Raw genomic sequence first — 22,857 nt, 5'->3', positions numbered from 1 at the left:
CTACATTTTTGGAACGTATTCAAGGTTACATATGTAGACCCATACATCAATGCATCAATAAGATGGTCACATGTGTGCTTGTTATCAACTTGTAATTTGGTATTTGTAAGATTACTTGCACAAATAATTCATTTGCGAGCACATTTTTCTGATTATGCAATCAAGACAATTCGTCTTGACAATTCTGGTGAATTTACATCTCAAGTTTTTAATGAATATTGCATGTCTATTGGAATGAATATTGAACAATCAGTTAGTCATGTTCATACAAAAAAGGGTCTAGCAAAATCGTTTATGAAACACCTTAAACTAATTGCAAGGCCATTACTTATGAAATTCAAACTCTCAATTTCTGCTTGGAGACATGCCATTTTGCATGCAGTAGTACTTGTACGTATCAAGCGAACGAGTTATCATAAATTCTCCCATATACAATTGGTTTATGGTCAAGAACCAAATATTTATCATTTAAGAATTTTTGGACGTGCGGTATATATTCCAATTGCTCCACCACAACGCACAAAGATAGGTCATCAAAGAAGGTTAGGAATATATGTTGGATATGAATCTCCATGAATCTCCATCTATAATTAAATATCTAGAACCTTTAATAGAAGATTTATTCACTACAAGGTTTGCTGATTGTCATTTTGCTGAAACAATTTTTTCAACATTAGGTGGAGAAAATAAGTAGCTGAAAGAGGAAATATCTTAGAATACAGTATCAATATCTAGTTTTAATCTTCAAACAAATCAATGTGAACAAGAAGTTCAAAAGATAATTTATTTGCAAAATATAGCAAATCAGTTGTCAGATGCATTTACTGATTTAAAAAGAGTAACTAAATCTCATATACCAACTGCAAATGCTCTAATCAGAATTGATGTAGGACAATCTACTGCTTTTAATGAGTCTAAGACACGCTAGAAGCGTGGAAGACCAATCGATTCCAAAGATAAAAATTCTTGAAAAAGAAAAAGAGTAAATATTCAAAAAGGTCAAGAAGAGAATATAAAAACTCCAGAAGAGACTCCTGACATAATTTCAGAAGAAATTCAGGTACCTGAAATTAGTGAAAATAAAGAGATCTCAATAAATTATGTCATGGCGGGAAAAAGATGGAATCGAAATGAAACAAACGTTGACAATATTTTTGCATACAATGTAACACTCAATATTATGAAAGAAAATAAAGATCTTGAACCTACATTTGTTGAAGAATGTAGACATGGAAATGATTGGCCAATGTGGAAAAACGCAATCAAAGTGGAATTAAATTCACTTGTAAAACATAAAGTTTTTGGACTTGTAGTCCATACGCCAAATGGCGTAAAATCAGTGGGATATAAATGGGTATTTTGCGAAAACGAAATGAGAAAGATGAGATTGTGAGATATAAAGCACGGCTTGTCGCACAAGGTTTTATCTAAAAACCTGGTATTGATTATGAAGAGACATATTCTCCTGTGGTGGATGCAATTGCATTTCGATATTTAATTAGTCTGGCAATACATGAAAAGCTTGAAATGCATTTGATGGATGTAGTTACATCCTATTTATACGGCTCACTTGATAATGATATCTATATGAAAATCCTTTAAATTGCCTGAAGCACAAAATTTGAATTCCCAAGAGGTTTATTCGATCAAATTAAATAAATCTTTATATGGATTAAAACAATCTGGACGCATGCAGTATAATCGCCTTAATGAATATTTGTTGAAAGAAGGCTATAAAAATGATCCTATATGCCCATGTGTTTTTATAAAAAGATTCGAATCTAAATTTATGATAATTACTGTTTATGTTGATGATCTAAGCATTATTAGAACTCTTGAAGAGTTATCAAAAGCCGTGGATTACTTAAAGAAAGAATTTGAGATGAAAGACCTTGGAAAAATAAAGTTTTGTTTGGGTCTTCAGATTGAACACTTGACAAATGAAATTTTTTTTCATCAATCTAATTATATAGTGAAAGTACTAAAATGATTTTATATGGACAAAGCACATCCATTGAGTTCACCAATGGTTGTAAGATCATCAGATGTGGAAAAAGACCCTTTCTGACCTTGTGAGGATAAAAAAGAACTTTTTGGTCCTGAAGTACCATATATTAGTACAATTGGAGCACTAATGTATCTTGCTAGCAACACATGACTTGATATATCATTTACTGTGAATTTATTAGCAAGATATAGTTATTCTCCAACTCGAAGACATTGGAATGAAATTAAACATATACTTCGATATCTTTGAGGAAAAGTGGATATGGGTTTATATTATTCAAATGCATTGAAATCAGATTTAATTAGTTATGCAGATGCAAGATATTTATCAGATCTACATAAAGCTCGATCCTAGACATGTTACTTATTCACATATGGGGGTACGACTATTTCATGGCATTCTGTAAAACAAACTATAGTTGCTACCTCTTCTAACCATGTAGAAATTTTAACAATTCATGAGGCAAGTCGTGAATGCGTTTGGTTAAGATCTATAATTCAATATATTCAAGAAACGTGTTGTTTGTCAACCAAGAAGAAATTTCAACAACATTAAATGAGGATAATACTGCTTGCATAGCACAGTTAAAGGAATGATACATTAAAGGCGATCGAACAAAACATATTTCGTCAAAATTCTTTTTCACTCATGATTTCCAAGAAAATCGTGATATTAGTATTCAACAAATTCGTTCAAGTGATAATCTAGCAGATTTGTTTACCAAAGCTCTTTCTACTGCAACATTCGAAAACTTGGTACAAAAGATCGAGATGCGTCATTTTAAAAATTTTAAATAATGCAGTTGTCAGTGGGAGAAAATAACGCATTGTATTCTTTTCCTTCATCAAGGTTTTTCCACTAAGTTTTCTTGATAAGGTTTTTAATGAGACAGTATTTTATAAGCATATTCTTGAAAAGAATTATGTACTCTTTTTCCTTTACTCTAGATTTTTTTCCCCATGAGGTTTTTTCCTTGTAAGGTTTTAAGGAAGCATATTCTTAATACAATGGATATTGAAGGAGGAGTGTTATGAATATTTTTGTGAATATCCATTTATGTTATGTATATCTAGATTTGATGTAAATTAAATTGGATTATGATTTAATCCATCTAATTTCTAAGTGTTATCTTCATCTTGTAAATTTTATCAAGATAAGGAGGTTATTTACCTATAAATAGGCCCCTTTAGTTCATTTGTAAACACACACTTGAATAAGATCTCTTCTCTCCCCCTAAATACTTTCTTGCATCTCTTTAATTATTTTTTCAAGTTATTTTTATTTGTTCTTTTAAGTTATTTTTCATAACAATTGAAACCATATATGTGAAATGATTCCGAGTTTGCTTTTAGTTGTGATGAATTTCTTTTAAATGCTATTTTATTTCATTATCTTTTTATTTCATATTTTTTTTGCCATTATTTCTAATAGCTTTTCATCCTTCAATCCATTTTTATTATGAAACGTTACATCCTTCGATTACATCTTGGATATTTTATATTACTTTCCCTTCTTTAATAAATTTCAATATTTTATGGCAATGCTAATATTTAATTGTGTGCATAATTTTTGTTGGAGCAATTTGTTGGGAAAAGGATCAAACTAGTTATCAACAAAGTTTACATCAAAACAATAAGTTCACGTAATTAAATAAATGTTAATGTTAAAAAAATATTTTTTTAAAAAAATTTAACTTAAAAATGTGAGAGTAAAAATAAAATCGTAACATCTGACATAAAATGGATAAAAAATATCATAATCAATTTAAAATAAATTATTAAGATATTAAACGTAATGAAAGGTAAGAGTAGACATGACATGATTATAATTTAACATAAATTATCGGTAAGATGTATTGTAAGGTTAAATTATCCTTTCTAAAATCTTATTATAAATGTGTAATGATAAAAGTAAAATTTTGTGTCATTCATAGTAAAATAAAAAAAAATATTTATCTTTTTGTAAAAAAAAAAATTAAGTAATTTTTATCACTCAGACTAGCTACCAAATATTTTTTGTTCAAAAATTTACGTAATTAAATAAAATGTTAACATTAACACAAAGGTCAAGAACAAAGATAAAAATACAATGCAAAATGGTTAAAAAGATAGTGATTAGCTGATGAACTTGCCAAGGAAAGAATACATAAGAGTCGAAATTTATTTCAACTCTTTGAATAAGATGGTGGTTAGGCGGACTCTCTTTTTTGGTGGCTCATCACATGGTAGGAGTTATTTTGAAGAAAGACTTATAATTATATAATGATTCCTAGTTTAATTCGATTTGAACTTATTAGCTAATTTGGTTGCAGGCCGACTTTAGCATAAAGTCACCAAAATCCTTGCTTTAGGTCCTATATTTTTATAAGCTCTATAATTTTATAATAATATAATTAATTATATTCAAAATATATAAAAATTAAAATAATTAATTAAATATTTCTTAAATTAAGTGTCTAATGAATATCTATTTTCTCTCATTTCTCATATTTTATTAATTCTCAATTATTTATCTTACTTCTCTAATTATGTAAAGGTCAAGATAATTAAAGAAATACATATTCTCTAATTTTGTACTTAATAAATCTTTTTTTTTTATCACTTTTCAATTTCAACAATGCTTTTAATTCACAATTATTTCTCTTATTTTTAATCAACATAAATGGTAAAATTTTTTCTTAATTTTAATAAAAATACCTCATTTGAATATTTAAGTGCTTTAATTTTTAAGTGATTAAGCGGTTTGATGTGGATTTGGTTTTGTGAGAGCTATTATCCCATGAGCTTTGCGAAGTAGGTCCCGTGGAGTTGGTGGCATTCAAATGCATGCTGTTTCAGAGTTGTTGTGGAATTGTACTTGTTGTGAAGTTGAATTAAATGGAGAGTTCTATTGACTGTTATGCAAGTGGATAAAAGTTTTTTCTGGTTTACGGAGAGCAACTTAGGTGTCCGCCTGATGGAGGAATCTTGGGCAGTTTGAAAATCTGATTTGTTGGGATTACATTGGATAACAAAATTTTGGTGAAGGAGTGCTCTGAGATCACATAGAAAAATGGTGAAGGCTGTTGCCGTGCTTAGCAGCGGTAGCAGCAGTGAAGGTGTCAGTGGAACTATTTTCTTCACTCAAGAGGGAGATGGTCAAACTACTGTGACTGGGAACATTTCTGGTCTTAAGCCTGGGCACCATGGCTTCCATGTTCATGCCCTTGGGGACACAACAAATGGTTGCATGTCAACAGGACCCCAATTTAATCCTGCTGGCAAAGAGCATGGTGCCCCAGAAGATGAGAATGGCCATGTTGGTGATCTAGGATATGTTACTGTTGGTGACGATGGCTGTGCAAGTTTCTCTATTATTGACAGACAGATTCCTCTCACTGGGCCACACTCCATTATTGGCAGAGCTGTTTTTGTCCATGCAGATGCTGATGACCTTGGCAAAGGGGGCCATGAGCTTTAGCAAAACCACCGGAATTGCTGGTGGCAGAGCAGGTTGCGGTATAATTGGTCTGCAAGGCTGAAGTCTCTGATCCTGGTGGCCAGAATAATACATGCGGTTCGTGATGCGATGGCCTTGAGAGTAACTTTTATGTGACGTTGAGACTTTGTGAATAAAAAGAAAAAGAATCCTTGTTGAGTATTTCTTTTCTTGTGTCTGTTTAATTTGTGACTTGAAAGAGCCCTCTCCTTACTGCCGCTTTTAAAAGTTTAATGTGGTTCCTCCGTGTGCTGAATGCTTAATTTTGCTGCTCTCAAAAAATAAAATAAAATAAAATTTGGACAGCAGATATTTACTGGCTGCAAGGTGTGATTACTCATGGATTAGGATAACTAATAATTCGGACAGCATTGTGCATGGATGGCAAATTATTTCTATTCATGTTTAAGACATCCTAGCTAGTCTTGAACATAAATAGCTATACGGACAGCAATGTGTGTGGATTCATGTTTCAGAACTATTAGATCTGAATATAATTAAGTGTTCCAATATCCCTACATCTTACATCGTGTGTTATGTATTTGGGGGTTATTTCTTCACTTCTTATTTTAATTTTATATAACAATGAAGTCCAAAGTTTTATCTTTGACATTATCAATTCTTTAAAAGAAAAATTATAATAATTACAAACGTAATAAAAGACAAGAATACAGATAATTTGATGATCGTTTAATATAAACGAGCAAGATGCCATCGTAATATTCAAATTAGCTTTCATAAAAGGTTAAGTATAATGACAAAAAAACAATAAACTTATCTCTTCTCATAAATGAATAAAATTTAAAGTAGAAATTCTAACATATATAAATAATATAAATCGTAAAAATATATATACTACGAGGCATAAATTAGGTAAAAAAGTGTCATATTTACATACAAATTTTAAATCCATGTCAATTATGTGCGAAGAAAAAGCATAGATATTTTTATAAATAAACTAATCTTGTACATAAATTTGAAATTCTCATCGTAGTTTTTCAAATTATAAACAAGATAATTTCAAATATTCAACTGTCGGTGGGTATCAGCATCAGGACTCGTCACTTAAATGTACTGAAGTTAACAGATCTGCTGAGGTTTCCCCCTATCGTACGCTGCAATGGCAAGGCGGCAGGGCAACGAGAGTACATTGCTTTACTGATATAGAATTTAAAAACCGCCAGAAACCATTAATGATGAAACAGTTGGACGTAGCATTGCACCAAGGGTGTGGCATGTGCAACCCAAGTGGGAAGAAAAAAATTGATTAAGTATGATTTGTTTGTTTAATCAGAGATAAGAGCTCACTAATCCACGAAGAATGTACTCATATTAACAAATCTGATTGGCAAAGGACGTAATTTTCAAACCTAGCAATGAAAATAGAAGTCAAGTGTGGGGTTTATAATTTAACGGTTGCAGGCAACAACTACATCACTGATTTTATTTTTATATATAAATATACGAATATTGAAAAACTTTTTTATTCACAAAAACAAACTATGTTTCATTGTATTTCTAAATCATCATTATAATATTGATAAGATTTATCCAATTTCTGAATAACAATTCTAATTGCATCTACTACAAATATTTTTATTATAAATATTAATAAGATTTATCTAATTTATAAATAAAAATAATTCTAATTGCATTGACTAACATTTATTAAAAAATATTTCAAAAATGTATAGTATTGAATTATTTATAGTTAATATTATGAATTTTAATTATTTATATTTCAAATTTTAATTTTTATATTTTTATATAATTTTTAAAACTAATACATTGAATTTAATTAACAATCAAAAGATTCAAAATAGACAATAATTTTATATAACATGTAAATAAAAAAGAATAAGAAAAAAAGATTTACGATAGTATTTAGGAAATTGTGCTAGATGATGTTTTCTAGTTTCAAATTCATAAATTATTGACTCTATATTGAAAAGACTAGTAATATTTTTTTCAATATAAACAACTAAAATATTTGCAATTATTTGGACAATTTGTATATTTTCTTTTAAAGAATTTGTTAATTATTTTCAATTTACTCAGATTTAAATCAAACTTAAAAAATATTAATACCATCAACATCCTAAATATTCTTATTTTATTTTTATTTAAACTTAAAAATATTAAATATAAAACTATAATGTATAAAATATAAATAATTAAAAATCATATAAAGGATTTCACACGATAATTAAATAATAAATAGTTAAAGAATTAAATAGAAAGAAGAAAATAAAAGAAAACTTTACCTTCTTTTAATTTCACATAATGGTGGTGAGTAGTTTATGTCATATTTTTCCAAGCTCATAAGTTTATAATTTTTTTTTGAAAAATGAAATGTATCTCAATGGTAAGTTACATAAAAGAGAGTAGAGTAAAAATAAAAGAACAAAATAGAGGAGAAAAATAAAGAGAGAGAGAGAGAGAGAGAGAGAGAGAGAGAGAGAAAGAGATGTAGAGAAACTTAAGAATTAGGATAAAATTGAGTATGATTTGCAGAGTCATTTTATTATTTTTATAAAATTTTTTTGAGATATATTAAAAATATATATAACAAATAAAAAATTTAAAACATTTTGAGAGCTACGTTCCCATAAATATATTACTCTCCACCCCTGATTAAAAATATATAATAAATAAAAAATTTTAAAAATTTTATGAGCCTCGGCCCCCATCAATACAGTACGACTCTCTTTATCGGGATATATCCCAATTTTGAAAATTGTATTTCGATGAAAAATGAATGTCAGGTCAGTATCGCTATAACAGAGGGCTAGCAAGTTAACAAATTTGAGCCCACATAATAACTGCAAGTTGGTGGAAAGTAGGCTGTTAGGAAGGCTCCACTGATTTGCTGCACAACAAGCATAAATAGAATAGCAGATCATACATAGCAGAAATAAGATGCACGTATAATTCGTAAAAGCATGGATAAAGTTATGATTGATTTGGAGACAGACCTGAAGGTCATGAGGGAGTGTTGCAGGAGTGGAAAGACCAAAGAATTATCCTGGAGGAGGTCTCAGCTTAAAGGGTTGCAAACTTTTCTCAAGGAGAATGAGGTAGAAATTTTCAGGGCTTTGAGAGACGATTTAGGGAAGCATTATGTTGAAGCATTTCGAGATGAGGCAAGGAGAAAAAGTTTTTGTTTTATGTTTGGACTCTAATTTAATTAGTTTGAATATTGAGTTTATGAATATGGTTCTGCCAGCAGGAAACCCCTGCTTCATAGTTTCGTCGAATTTTTTCTTCCGTTTTCGTTGGTGCGTGTTTTGTACACATAACATATACATGGTGGGACTTTGCAGGTAGGACTTATAAAGAAATCATTGAATCTTGCACTCAAGGATTTGCAAAAATGGATGTCAAGCAGAGAGGTAATCATCCTAAAGCATCCCTGACACCTTTAACTTGGTTCAAAAATCCAAACTTAACCCCTACACTCTTCATCTTTGTTTAAGCTGACACTATGTAAATGGTTGAGGGAATATTTATGCTGGTTTATTGTAGGTTTGGTTATATATTCCTGGTTTTTTTTTAAATTTTTTTAATGAACTTTGTTGATTTTAGAAATTAAATTATGTAATAATCATGTTTGGTTTCATCACTGTTATCGCATTTTGCAAAAGTTAAGGTTAGTAGTTTTTATACGACTTTAACACTCTTCTTCAAATTCTTTCTTATGTCACGTATCCACATCAGTAAAGGATAATATGAGTTTTAAATTTATAAATAATAATTTTTTTTACCTAATAGACATGTTTTTGGGTTAAAAACACGAGATGTGACAAATAATATCAAAGTTTACCAAACTCTTTACTGATGTGGACTCCTCATAAGAGATACTTGGATCAAGGTAAAACTAGACCAAAGTGAGTCCCTCTTCTCTATGGGTGAAAAATCAAGTGCAATAAGAGCATTGCACAATTGAGTGGGGTAGAATGCTATGGATATACATCATTAAGGTATGGAATGGATCTTTAGTTTATAAGTAATAGCTTTCCTCCACATAATAGATTTTTTTTTGAATTAAATTGTGGACCCATGGCAGATAATTTTAAAAAATAAACAAAAAACTTTTAAGTGTATATTAATTTTCTACCTGTTAAGTAACTTTTTTGAGATTTTATTATCTCACAAAAATGATTTATGACAGTTTGCATCCAAGACACATGTCAGATGCAAGCTCACAACTAAAATTAAAAATATAAATGGCCCAGTTAATTTCTCCTTTCCATTTCATGATAGAGGATTTTATCGAATCTGTATTCAATCAGAGCATGTACTCTTTGTAAGTTAAATCTTGGATCCATGTGTGAGGATTAGAACACCAAATTACAGTAATTATTATTGTATACCTATTTGTGTCATTGAGGTAGTCATTGCTTGCAGTAGAAAAGCAAAGAATTTATGGTCAAGGTTAAGTCTTCTTCTTCACACTTTTCCTATGGCGGTTCACAATAGGCAAAGGGAAGAAGAGACCTAGCGAGATATATATATAAACCCTAGAAAACTCCCATTAAAAGCTTACTGGGTCAAGGCCTACATAACCACCAAACCACACTGACTCAATTAGATGTGCAAAGTGGACCATTAATTGATCACTCTAATATTAATTGGGTTTTCATGTTTTGTCTCACAATAAGACTAAATTATTAGTTTATTTTATTAAATCACAATTACTAATTAATAATAGCCCATAAAATAGAAAATTTTAAAATTCCCCCATTTAGGCAATATTAATTGGAGTTTATTTTTGATTTTAGGAAAACACTTTAGAAAAGACTTCAGAATAATTGAATTAATTTTGATGTGGCCACAATTTAAAGAAAAACAATTTAGCTCGTAGAGATCACATCTTGACAATCTTGCCCAATAAAAACATCTAAAATTGAATTATGACAGCCATTATGCCAGTTATTGATGTATGACCAATCCATAGTTACAAGTACTAGTGATCCTATCGACAATGGATTTCAGTGTGGCTGTGTAGCAAAAACATAGCATCTAAATGTGATCTCAATGTACTATTTTTATTGTGAGTCCTCTTGCTGATTTCTCTAAACCTGATGAGAAATCTATATGGCATTAACAACTTGTTTGTATCTCTCCCACTTATTTTTGAGGTTCCTTCCTGGTGTCATTCATGAGACATACCACTAAAATCACTCTTGAAATAAACACCAATCTCAAGATTTCACAAAGCATATATACAATATAGCAATTTTAATAAATCATATATACATGTACAAATAATATCAAATAGGATAAAATACACTAACTCCCTCAACTTTTGGTCATAATTACACGCAGGTCTATTAGTTTTTAAAATGAATATTCTGCTACGTATGAACGGTATTAATTCCTAAATGTGAAATATCTAAAATGTCATTTTTCCAGTATTTTCCTTTCTCTCAGATCGGTTGGTGATGTTTCCTTACACTAGTCAACCACCCCGCTGCTGGATTTGGCCATGGAATGTTAAATTTGGTCGGATCTCCTGGGGCTCCCTTAGGGAGTATTGTGCACTCCCTTAGGGAGCCTCAGATCGAGCTCCCTCAGAAGTGCTAGATCATTGTTCCTTTGGGGAGCTTTAGATCAGTGCTTTTTTGGGAAGTATCACTGGTCATGGATGGTTAGATGAAAAGATTTTTTTTTTTTTTGAAAAAGAGAAAAAAATTTAAAATGGAAAATTATAATTTATATAGTGGTAATTTTTAAAATTAATGAAGGACAAAATTATCTTAAAAATTTTACCACACCATCAAACTAACAGAAATATTGATGGTTGATTAATGACAAAACTTATGTGTCCAGCGAAAATATTCTTTTAAAGCAGATTGTTCATTTTAAAAACTATTAGACCCGTGAGTAATTATTGTCAAAAGTCTAGAGAGTTAGTGTATTTTATCCTATCAAATAACAGTATAGATTATCAATCAACCATGATCATCATTAAATATAAAATCAAACATCTCATGGATGTTTAAAGACATAGAAAAAGGTCTTAGCACAATTAAATGTTAAACATAATGTGAGAGTTTTAAAAACATAAATAACATACTCCCATTAATCAAGTATATCAAAAGTCCCCAAAATATCATGCTTTCAACATGTTTACTAAAAACTATAGGTCTTAATTCCTTAATGAAAGGATCAGCCAATATGTCATCAGTATCAATGTGCTCAACAACAATGTCACCATTTTTTTTTTACAAAATCCCTAACCTTCAAATACTTTATCTCTAAATGCTTAGACCCCTTAGTGCTTTTGTTGTTCTTAGTGAACAACAAAATAGACCTATTATCATAATAATTCTTAAGAGACCTAGAGATGGAATCAACAACACACAACTCAAAAGTAAGATTCCAAGCCAAATAGCTTGAGTAGCAGCCCCATAACAAGCAACAAACTTAACTTGCATAATAGAGAAAGCTAAGAGTGTATGCTTAACACTGTTTCAAGAAACAACTTCCTACCCAACATAAAAATATATCCAGATGTGGACTTCTTATCATTTGAATAGTTGGTTAAGTTATAATCTACATGACCCTCTAGTTTAAGGTCTTTAACCTTTTGATAAACGAACATATAATCCTTAGTTCTACTCAAATATCTCATCACATTCTTTGCAGCTCCTTAATGATCTTTATTGGGATTAGATAAATATTTTCCCAAAAGACCCACTACATAAGTAATGTCCAGCCTCATGCACACTTGAGCCTACGTCATACTCCTTATTGCAGTAGCATATGACATTGCTTCCATATATTCCCTCTCACATCATTTTAGGATATTATGCCAATTTCAATTTATCAACTTTAACAATTGGCATATCTCCACTTTTGCAATCAAGCATATAAAACATATTCAACATTCGATCAAAGTATGCACATTAGGAGAGTCCAAATAAGTGATGAGATCTATCTTTATGGATTTAAATCTTAAAGTCATAGGATGCTTCCCAAGATCTTTCATGTCAAATTCCTTAGACGCAACTAGCAAGCAAGATATCAAAAGCATACAAAATAAGAAAGATGAACTTGCTTCCACTGATCTTGACATTTATGCTTTAGTCTACCTTGTTCTCAACAAAATCAAAGAGGTTATTACTTCATCAAATTGAAGATATCATTAGCGCGAAACTTGTTTAAGCCCACAAATAGACTTTTAAGTCTGCACACAAGATGATCTTGATCATTCTTTTTAAATTCTTTAGGTTATAACGTATAAACCATTTCAATAGGATTCTCAATTAGAATGGCAATCATAACATTTATCTAGTGTAGTTTTAAATAATAATGAGTTTCTAATGTCATAAATCATTTAAACAATATCCTTGTAGGATACAAGAAAAAAAAATTTCTAGTTAAAATCTTTGGCACCTAGCTTGACTTTAAGCTTCTCAATCTTTCTTTAAGAATCTTTCTTGGTCTTATATATTTTATTTACAACTAATGAGTTTGTAGCTATTATTTAGCTCAACAAGTTCTCATAAAACACTATATAACATAGATTTGTATCTTATCCTTCATTGCATCTCATCATAAATCTAATTTACGTCTGAAAACAACTTCTGAAAAAGTTAATAGATAAACTATAGGACCAATATCATAGTTGCCCTTTTAAAGATAAAATTCATAAATGTTTCAGGAAAAAGCAAACTTCCTTTCTTTTGTGAATCTTATTTGTGTTATCTATCATATAATATTTTAATGCTGAGGGACCTCATCAAGAACTTGTTGAACTCATTCTTGTCCCTAAATTGGTGTATGTGCCATATTATCCTTCTATATAGGTATAGGAATATTTAATTCTCAATATACTCTCCTTCATCTCTATCATAAGAGTAAAACTTAGTTGTTTTTACCTTAATAATTTTACCACCTTTCTTTAGCAGTAGAATTTGTAATCCTAAGAATGATCTAAGTTCCTAATAAACTAGCAATAAGTGAAACGATAGGCATACTTTTGAAGGACATCCCTAAACACATAAATGATTAAGACTAGATTTCCATCAAGTCCAAAGTGTAAAGAGAATTGTAGGTATAGATTTGACAGAGATTCTATTCAAGATATGCAAATTTATTTTGATTGCTTCTCCTTAAAAAAATTCTAGTAAATAACCCACTAATTATACTCCTCATCACATCCTTAAAGGTTGTGATTCTGCATTTCAACCACACCATTTTGTTTAAGATTACTAGCATAGTGTATAGTGACAGACACTATTCCACAACTTTCTATATAGTTGGCAAATTGACCCTTTGGCCGTCTATTTATATTATGCCTACTGTAATACTCACCACCCTTATCTAACTTGATAGATTTAATGATTTGTTTCAAATTTTTTTCTCAACTTTAATTTTAAAGATCTTAAGTTTATCAATAGTTTCAAACTTTCCTTTAATTAAGAACATAACATGCCTTTCAAAAAAAAAAAATTGAGAACATAACATAACATAAAAGTCATTGTTCAAGACAAGAAATGCAACTATTAGTCAATGGGCAATAACAAAATAATTAGCAACAATTCATAATATGTTAAAAAGAAAATAACCAAAGAGTCTAGGTGCACCATCATAGACTCCACTTTGGGTAAAGAATATGATATGCTAATAGGCACTTTCTATATAAAGCTAATATGAGAATATTCTAATTTTTGAAAAATCCTATCCTTTTTGGATAAATAGACCCTTTAGATCGGTATAACTACACAACCATGATGCTTCATGTCCTACTCTAAATTGCCTCACACAATATCCCTTTTGGGCAAGCAATTGTAGAAAGCAATTTAAAGACCATCTCATAACATGTGCTTAAGAAAATAATCCATTAATCTCAACAAATGACTCGCTTTGGTAGCCAAGCACTTACATCAATTAATAAATTTTTTTCTCAAACCGAGAATTTATAATTTGCCCAAAATCCTTAATTTACATACTCAATCTAATATATGCAATGGAATATTCTAGTTAAGATACTAAGCTTGTGTGTATCTCATTTGGTTTTAAACAGTATATATTGCATTAAAAGTTAGGTCTAGAACTTAAAAAAAAATATAATCCTCTAAATTATGCACAAAATTTCAACTCAAGAGTATACAAAATTAGAGACTGATCTAAAGAGAGTACATACTGCCAACAGACTCTTAGCATGCTAAAATATTTTATAAAAAAAATTAAATTGACAGAATACATACATGTAAATTAGAGAAAATATATAAACATGCATAAATATTAAATAATAATTATTTTAAAGTCATATAAAATTTTGAAAAAATTCAATAAATTAGAATTAAAATTCTTAGGCTACTAGAAAAAGAGGGTGAAAATGGACCTCTTAGGGCCCACACAAGCCACCCCTTGCGTGTGTGTGTCACATTCCATTTCTTGGCGGGATTGTGACCGGTGCATGGATTCGGACGAGCATAACCTGTTAGGCTCAAGCAAGCTTATTATCATAAACATCACCATTTCATGCAGAAGTGTCTTATAACATCCATTAACATATAATATCATCATGCATTCATTCATAAAACTCATAACACAATTAAAAAACTTTTCAACTTAATTATGTAAACTCAAGAATTTCATATATAGTAACAAGTGCCACTGTCACAGTGCACAATAACATTAAGGGGGCGTTTGCTATGCTGCATGTGGGGTACATTCCTTGTATTTTATGCGTATTCACATTGCAGCATTTGGTTTGTCTAAAATAGATTGTAAAGTGTTCCCATTGTAATGTCATTACAATGGGCACAGGGTGTATGTGATCCCCTTCCATCACAAATGCAAAGTAACTTTCCCTTTGTAAAGTGAAAGTTACGTTTTTTTTTTTTCTTTCCCAAATTCTCTTGCCACAACCTGACCTTTCTCTTCTTCTTCTTGCCCTAGCCACTCACCTATATCCTTTCTCTTTATCATCTTCATCATCATCATTTTTTTTTTGCTGTAGCTGCTCACTTGAATCAAATATGCTATTGTTGGCTAGTTGGTCTATGGTTTATATTCTTTGATTTTACAAATATCAGATCTGATTGTTTGAAGTTGAAGTTTTATAGATTATCTATCAAATCTAATAATTCATCACTAATTGAAGTTGGGCTATTGCTTTCATGTCTTTGTTTTTTTTTTTTTCTGTCTTGGTTTGCTGCTAATGAAGTTTTGATTAGAGATTATTGTTGTTTTGCTTGTGTTGAGTGTTTTGCTGTCGTTGGAATTTGCATTACCCAAGACTATTGAATCTGATGATAGGTGCAAGGAAGAAAGAGAGGAAAAAAGAAAAAAGAAAAAAAAAAGAAAAACAAACCTAGAGGTTGAAGAAAAAAAAGAAAAAAATTAATTAAATTTATTAATTCACTAATTAATTAGTTATTTAAATTAATCAATTTATTTATAAAAAATTTAAATTTATTTATTTATTTTTTAAAAACTTAACTAATTTACTAAAAATAAATATTTTATAATTTCACATATTTTAATATTTAAATAATTAATATTCAAATATCATGATATTTTATCATATTATTACTTATTATTTTAAGAATAAAATTGAAAAGTTAAAGATTTATATTAAAAATAATATAAATTAATTCAACTTTATATTTTTATATATAAGGGTAATTTTGAAAATTTACATTGCATTCCCAGTAATATACCTCCAAACCGAACATTACAATGTAATCTTCTCAGTAATCACATTCTCTGCAATCATCACTTTCTCATGTTATACCAAACGCTACAAAGTTATTTTCATAACAATCACATTTCCAATAATCACATACCTAACAATCACATTACTAGCAATCAAATTCCCAACAAAATACCAAACGCCACCTAAAGGTCAATAACACCCTCGAGTGTCCATGTAAGCTCTCGAGTCATCATCATAATCTCGTACATAACCTTATCAATGTAAAATACCCAATATTGGCATTGACTGCTAGCAAGAGTGTGCTATCACTGATCTGCAACAAAAATAAATGGGAAAAATAACTTGTGAGTCATAAAGACTTTGTGAGTGAAAATGGGAAGGAGATAAGTTAGGAGATAAGAGTATTTCGTAATCATACACTTGAAATTTCATGCCATTCATAAATAATTTAATAATAGAGTTCATGAAACATGGTTAAACACAATTTAAATAGCATTTGCATGAAAAATGAAAACAAGTTTACATAACTTTTAGCAACTTTTCCACCTTTGAAAAACCTTCAAACAAGTCAAAACTTACAATTTTGTAACTCATCTATCGATGTATGATGAACATCGATTGATAGATTTGAAGTAGAATGCTTTCTATTGCATTTTGTCTGCTATTTGTTGATAAATGTTCTACATGTATCGATAGATAGCTCGATCTAAAACTTTGTTTTCTAGGCAAAATTTTGCATTTTCACCCCTCCTTAAATCCCCTTACCTCTTGAGACTATCCTTAGGGTTTAGTTTACTTCACCAAGCACATCCTCATACGATCATGGAGTATAACTCATAGACAAAATCCAAATGAACTTAGCATGCAACAATTCATAGACATAACAATCGTCATCATTCCTTTATGATTAAAATTCACATATTGTGATAGTTTGACCCCCATCAACCTTGGGTCGACAACGTATAACTCCATTGCACCTTGAGCGTTTATGATGCATCATAGGAGTGAAGTCGTTAGTACAGCCTATGTGAGTGGAATCATTCGCACTTGTTGAGTTCTTACACTCATAGCATTTCGTTTGTGGAATGTCCATCACATACATGCTTACTTATCTCATAATGTATATGGAAATTACATCATATGCTCATCTCATGGCATCTTTTCATGCCTATTCCATTTTTTCATATAGTATGGAAAACATACATTGCACACATAATCTCATGACATTCAACATGCTTTATCATTCACCTCATGTGGTATATGGAATACGCATCATATTTATAAACATAACATCTTAAATGGAAAATCATTGTACAATTCATCACACATTTCATGCCTCAGCATATCTAACTTACACATCATGGCATACATGCATTAATCATAAATCATATCTCGTGCCTACAATAGTTCGAAGACTGGAGTAATCGAATGTTTCAATTAATAAAGTGCTTGGCCCTCTTTTTGAAAACTAATACATAATAAAATATTTATATACGTAGTAAGTTGCAAAATAAATTTTAAAATATTTTTCTCATCCACAATTATTTTCATTTCATAAACATTTGCAGAAATTCATACTTAATAAATTTTCTCAACTCATGCTTCAATTTTACTTATCAAAATAGTTTTGAATGTAATGTATTCACTCACCTCGATTGAAGACCCAATCACAGCTTTTCTCTAGTGATTTTGTTGGAGTTTTCGATCATTCCTAATACACAATAATCATAGCAATCAAATTCTAAACTAACAATCTCATATTAACCATTCTAAGAACTTTCAAAAGTTATTCACCTTTGACTAAATTTATTTTCTTTCACTAAACCCATTCTAAAATTAATAAATCTGCTACTTTTACCTTATATGAGCTTCAATGGCTTGAAAATTCACAAAACCTTTAACTTTAATATTCCAATAGAATTTCTAGGCCAAGAAACAAAATTTTCAAAATTAATTAGACAAGCTTTGAGGTTTTCAAAACTTAAAAAATGTCATTTTTATCATAAAGTTAAAGAACCAAGCTTTAAACCATTAAAAATAATGATTTGATGTAAAAATGAGTTGAGAGGGGTTCTGAGAGGAGTTTACCTAACAAAAATGTGACTGAGGGTTGCTACCCCTCAAAGAATGTGCCATGTTTATAGTTTTAGATGAAAAAAATACCGTGTTGCCTTTTTTTTTTTTCTACAAATAGTGTCATTTATTGATAAATTAGGAGCATCTATCTATAGATAGGATTTAGGGTTCTTTTTAAAAGTTCTTGAGTTTCTGTCTATTGATAGATACTACGGATCTATATTTATCGATAGATGATGAACATCAGTCCATAGATTTTCATCCAAATCATTTCTAGGTTCAAATGAAGAACATCTATCGATATATAAACTCTAGTAGCTAAAACTTAAGGCAAAAACCTTGTCCAATTGGACTCCATTTCAAACCAAACCTTGTATATCATTTCAAAACATTAAAACATGAGGTTTTCTAAGTATAAAACTAAGTTTTAAGTGTTTAAAACACAAATTTGGCATGCTCATCTAAGGATTTCTAACTTAGCAATCCCACATTAGGGTTGGGTTTCACAGTGGGTTTCATCCAAGAGTCAGGTTCAGCCTTCTTCTACCTCTTGCATGGTTAGCTCGACCCGTTTGAGGCTGAACCTGACCCGTTCGGGTTTGTTTGGAAGTTTTCTCTATTTTTCTTGGTTTTTAGCTCATTTTTAATGCAATTAAATTTGTCAGAACTTAATTAGAATCTAATTTTACAAAACTCATGCATCAAAACACTCCAAAAACTACAAAACCAAGGTCAATCATCAAGAAAATTATTTTCGAAAAACCTATTCTTAACTTGTTTTGAGTTTCTTCAAAATCGGTTCAGTTCACTTATATTTTATGTAATTAAACCTTAGATATCAACTTTATAATATAGGTAAGTTGATTTTAAGAAACCAATTTAAATTAAAACACATAAAATATAAGTGATTAATCAAGAACTAGATTTTGGATTATATATTCAAATATGAAACTTCACTATCTAATTCCTATTTTTACAATGTGAGTTAAGAGAAGAGATTTATACCAAATTGATCTATGCATTATGATGAACAAAAGCCCTAATGATAATTGGAAAATAGGATTCTGGCTATCAAAAAAGTACGCCCAACATGCAATTTTATAAAGTAAATTTATTAAATTTCTAAATTTTTGTGGGATAATAATTTCAAACAAGTAGGTCTGATATCACATGTAGGTTAAATCTTGAATTTATATGTGAAGATTAGAATACCAAATTAATTTAATTATTATGGCATATTCGTTTGTGTCATTGACATAGGCATTGTTGGCAGCGGAAAAGTAAAGAAGTTATAGCAAAGGCTAAGTCTTTGTCTTCGCTCTTCTCCTTTATTTATGGTAGCTCACAATGGGCAAATACTGTAACGTAGAAAGAAAGAAGGAACTATCTAAATATGTATAATAAAATAAACATAAAAAGCTTTTCCATTAAAAGCTTATTGTGTCAAGACTTAAACAACCATCAAACCGCACTTACCTAATTAGATGTGCAAAGCTTACCATTAATTGATCACTCTAATTATTTTAACACTCTTTTCATTTAAATTATGAAGAGTGGGTTTGCTCTTTTACGTTGTTAACTATGTCAAATTCCAATTTTCAGATTCATCAATTGCTCGGTTAAAAGCACTGTCAAACAATCCGATTCTATCACGAAAATTAAGAAATTAAGATAGCAAAGGTCCCTGTTAGAACTCAATTGATGGGAATGCGTGCATACCATAATACTGACCTCCATGTTTGTTTCGTGATTGTGGTTAAACAGGCTAAACTTCCTATATTTGCACTGCTTTCACATGCTGAATTGGTTCCTGAACCTCTTGGCCTTGTCCTCGTTATCTCACCTTGGAACTTTCCCTTGGGTTAGTGATGAAAGTTTTTCTTGTTTTTTTTACAGGAATATGGAAAAACTAAAACCCAAATGAGATTTAATTTTTTTTATTCTCCAGAAGAGCTTAACCTCAAAATTGTTATGTTTTTGTTGCATATAAAACAGCACTTTCCTTGGAGCCTTTATTAGGAGCCATAGCTGCAGGAAATGCTGTGGTTTTAAAGCCATCAGAGCTGGCCCCTGCGTGTTCTTCTCTTCTTTTTAATACCCTCCCCAATTACCTTGACAATGAAACTATCAAGGTCATTGAGGGTGGTCCAGCTGTTGGAGAACAACTACTTCTGAAAAAATGGGACAAGATATTCTTCACAGGTATATGTCACTGCTGACTTCGATAACCATTTAATTAATTGTTGAAGAGCCTTTTTTTAATTTGTTAACGAAAAGATAATTTTTCTTTTTTGCCATAGTTGTTTTTCTACCTGAATATAGTCAATTGCTTTACATATTTTTTTGTTTCGGAATATTAAAAGTATAAACTAAACTAATGCTAGGAAGTGCAAGAGTGGGGCGAATAGTAATGTCAGCAGCTGCAAAGCATCTAACACCAGTTACTCTCGAGCTGGGTGGAAAATGCCCGGCTGTCCTTGATTCGCTATCCTGGTCTTGGGACAAAGAGGTAGATTTTATTAATAAAATTACTTAAGACTATATATGATTCCTGCAGAAATGAATGAACCATTTAAATTGCTGCAAAGTTAATTACTGTTAATCATCAGTTATACGAACTGGAGAGTGCTATTTCTATGCCCCTAGAAGGTTGGCGCTGTTGAGATGCACTCTCCCACTAATATAATTCCTGCTATACGAAGAGAAGAGTGTGCGGTAATATGGAGCTTGAATTTTCATGCATTTTTATTATTATGTGTTCTGTTATTCCAAGCTGCTCAGTGATTAAGTTCTGTGTTATTCCATCAAGGTGGCTGTAAATCGAATCATTGGGGCAAAATATGGATCTTGTGCCGGTCAAGCGTGTGTATCGGTTGACTATCTATTAGTGGAAAAGGCATTTTCATCTGCTGTGGTACGTCAACTCGAATCCATTTTATTCATCCTATTGTTAATAGCAATGCTATTGTTAAATTCAGTGTACCCCGTTTTTTTCCAGGTGGAGTTGATGAAGGTCTTAATCAAGAAAATGTATGGAGATAACCCTAGAGAATCACAGAGTGTTGGAAGGATAGTTAACAAACGTCATTTCTTGAGACTGAAAAACCTTTTGACTGATAAAATGGTTAAAGACTCCATTGTCTACGGCGGTTCAATGGATGAAGACAGCTTGTAACTTGTCCACTCTCTATTCCATCTAGCTATACATGATTCATTATTTTCAATGCAACTGCTAAAGCTTGAACTATTAGCGTGCTGAAGATACAAGTTCATGATTAACAGTTTCTTTTGTTTGTTTAGATCACGGATAATTAGGAAAATTGGAACAGAAGACCCTATTCATGTTCTGCTTAATTTCTTGACTACTAGTATCCCCCAATGATATTGATCCCATTTCTTTTTATTTTTTTAAATTGCTTGCCTTTTTGACTCTTTTATTCAATTCCCTGCAGGTTCATTGAGCCAACAATACTGGTGGATCCCCCACGTGAATCAACCATAATGACAGAAGAGATCTTTGGCCCACTGCTTCCAATAATCACAGTAAGATCCATATATATGCACTTAAAACACATTTATACTTTTAGCTCAAGAAACAAAAGTAGTTGGCAGTAGCAGTCAGTTCCTTTTCTTCTAGTCATTCAAGATGAAGTTTGAACATTCGGGTTTTTTCGTTGACAGTTAGATAAGATTGAAGACAGCATTGACTTTATTAATGCAAGGCCTAAACCGCTCGCAATATATGCCTTCACCAAGAATGAAACGTTTAGGAGGAGAATGGTATCCCAAACATCATCCGGAGCTGTGGTATTTAATGATGCAATCATTCAGGTATTTTAATTTCTCAAGTAATTATAAGTACCAAGGAAGAAAATTTACTGAAAATATAAGTGGTAGTCATCTGAGTGTAGTAGGTTGGTTAGATTAGAATTTAAGGCGAAGCTAGCTCTTTCTGCTCAGCTCTAACCATTTCCCTGATTTGTTTAAATGTGTTGGTCTGGATGAAATCAAATGTAGTATGCAGCTGATACCATTCCATTTGGGGGGATCGGTGAAAGTGGGATTGGGAATTACCATGGCAAATTCTCCTTTGACACATTTAGTCACTACAAGGCAGTCGCCAGAAGAAGCTTCCTCACTGATTTTTGGTTTAGATTTCCTCCATGGAATAACTACAAACTGGAACTCTTCGAGACTGCTTACAATTACGATTATTTTGGAATGCTGCTTATCATTTTGGGGTTGAAGAGGTCTAGAAGGAGATTTGATGTCCGCTAGCATTGTCGTCAAACGATATGCTATAATATGATTAGCATTTTTTAGCAATGGATGCCAAGAAATTCCTCCAAGAGTGTAACAGTGCCTGCAAGCACGGCTATTGAGCAATTAGCATAATGGCTTGTCAATCACCGAGAAGATTAGAGAAGAAACATCAGAAATCAATAAGCATGATTGCAGTTAATTTTCACTGCCTTTGAACATCCCCTTTATTTCTCTGCTATTCTCATTGTAATTTAATGTTGCAAAGTTGTTATTTTATCATAAATCAACTACATATAGTTGTGTTATTTTATCTCACTATGACAAAATGATCAATCCTTCCTCAAATAGAGGAGATTAC

General features: G+C 31.0%; 1 protein-coding gene and 1 pseudogene across 1 annotated transcript; both read left to right on the top strand.

The window, feature by feature from the left end:
* Positions 1-4,943: 4,943 nt before the first annotated feature.
* Positions 4,944-5,713, top strand: LOC18589830 (superoxide dismutase [Cu-Zn] pseudogene; annotated as a pseudogene).
* Positions 5,714-8,340: 2,627 nt separating this feature from the next.
* On the top strand, positions 8,341-22,804 carry LOC18589829 (aldehyde dehydrogenase family 3 member F1-like). The gene is made up of 10 exons (XM_018128257.2): positions 8,341-8,628; positions 8,809-8,877; positions 20,001-20,097; positions 20,232-20,438; positions 20,621-20,745; positions 21,046-21,150; positions 21,235-21,407; positions 21,689-21,779; positions 21,918-22,067; positions 22,254-22,804. Exons 1-10 carry the CDS (start codon positions 8,428-8,430, stop codon positions 22,512-22,514), a joined length of 1,479 nt encoding a protein of 492 aa, XP_017983746.1. The 5' UTR covers positions 8,341-8,427; the 3' UTR covers positions 22,515-22,804.
* The last annotated feature ends 53 nt before the right edge of the window (positions 22,805-22,857 follow it).

The sequence above is a fragment of the Theobroma cacao genome, chromosome 9, assembly GCF_053813885.1.
Source record: "Theobroma cacao isolate CCN51 chromosome 9, ASM5381388v1, whole genome shotgun sequence".
NCBI classification, from domain to species: Eukaryota; Viridiplantae; Streptophyta; class Magnoliopsida; order Malvales; family Malvaceae; genus Theobroma; species Theobroma cacao.
The sequence above is the reverse complement of the archived record's forward strand: the minus strand, read 5'-3'. Positions and strand labels throughout refer to the sequence as shown.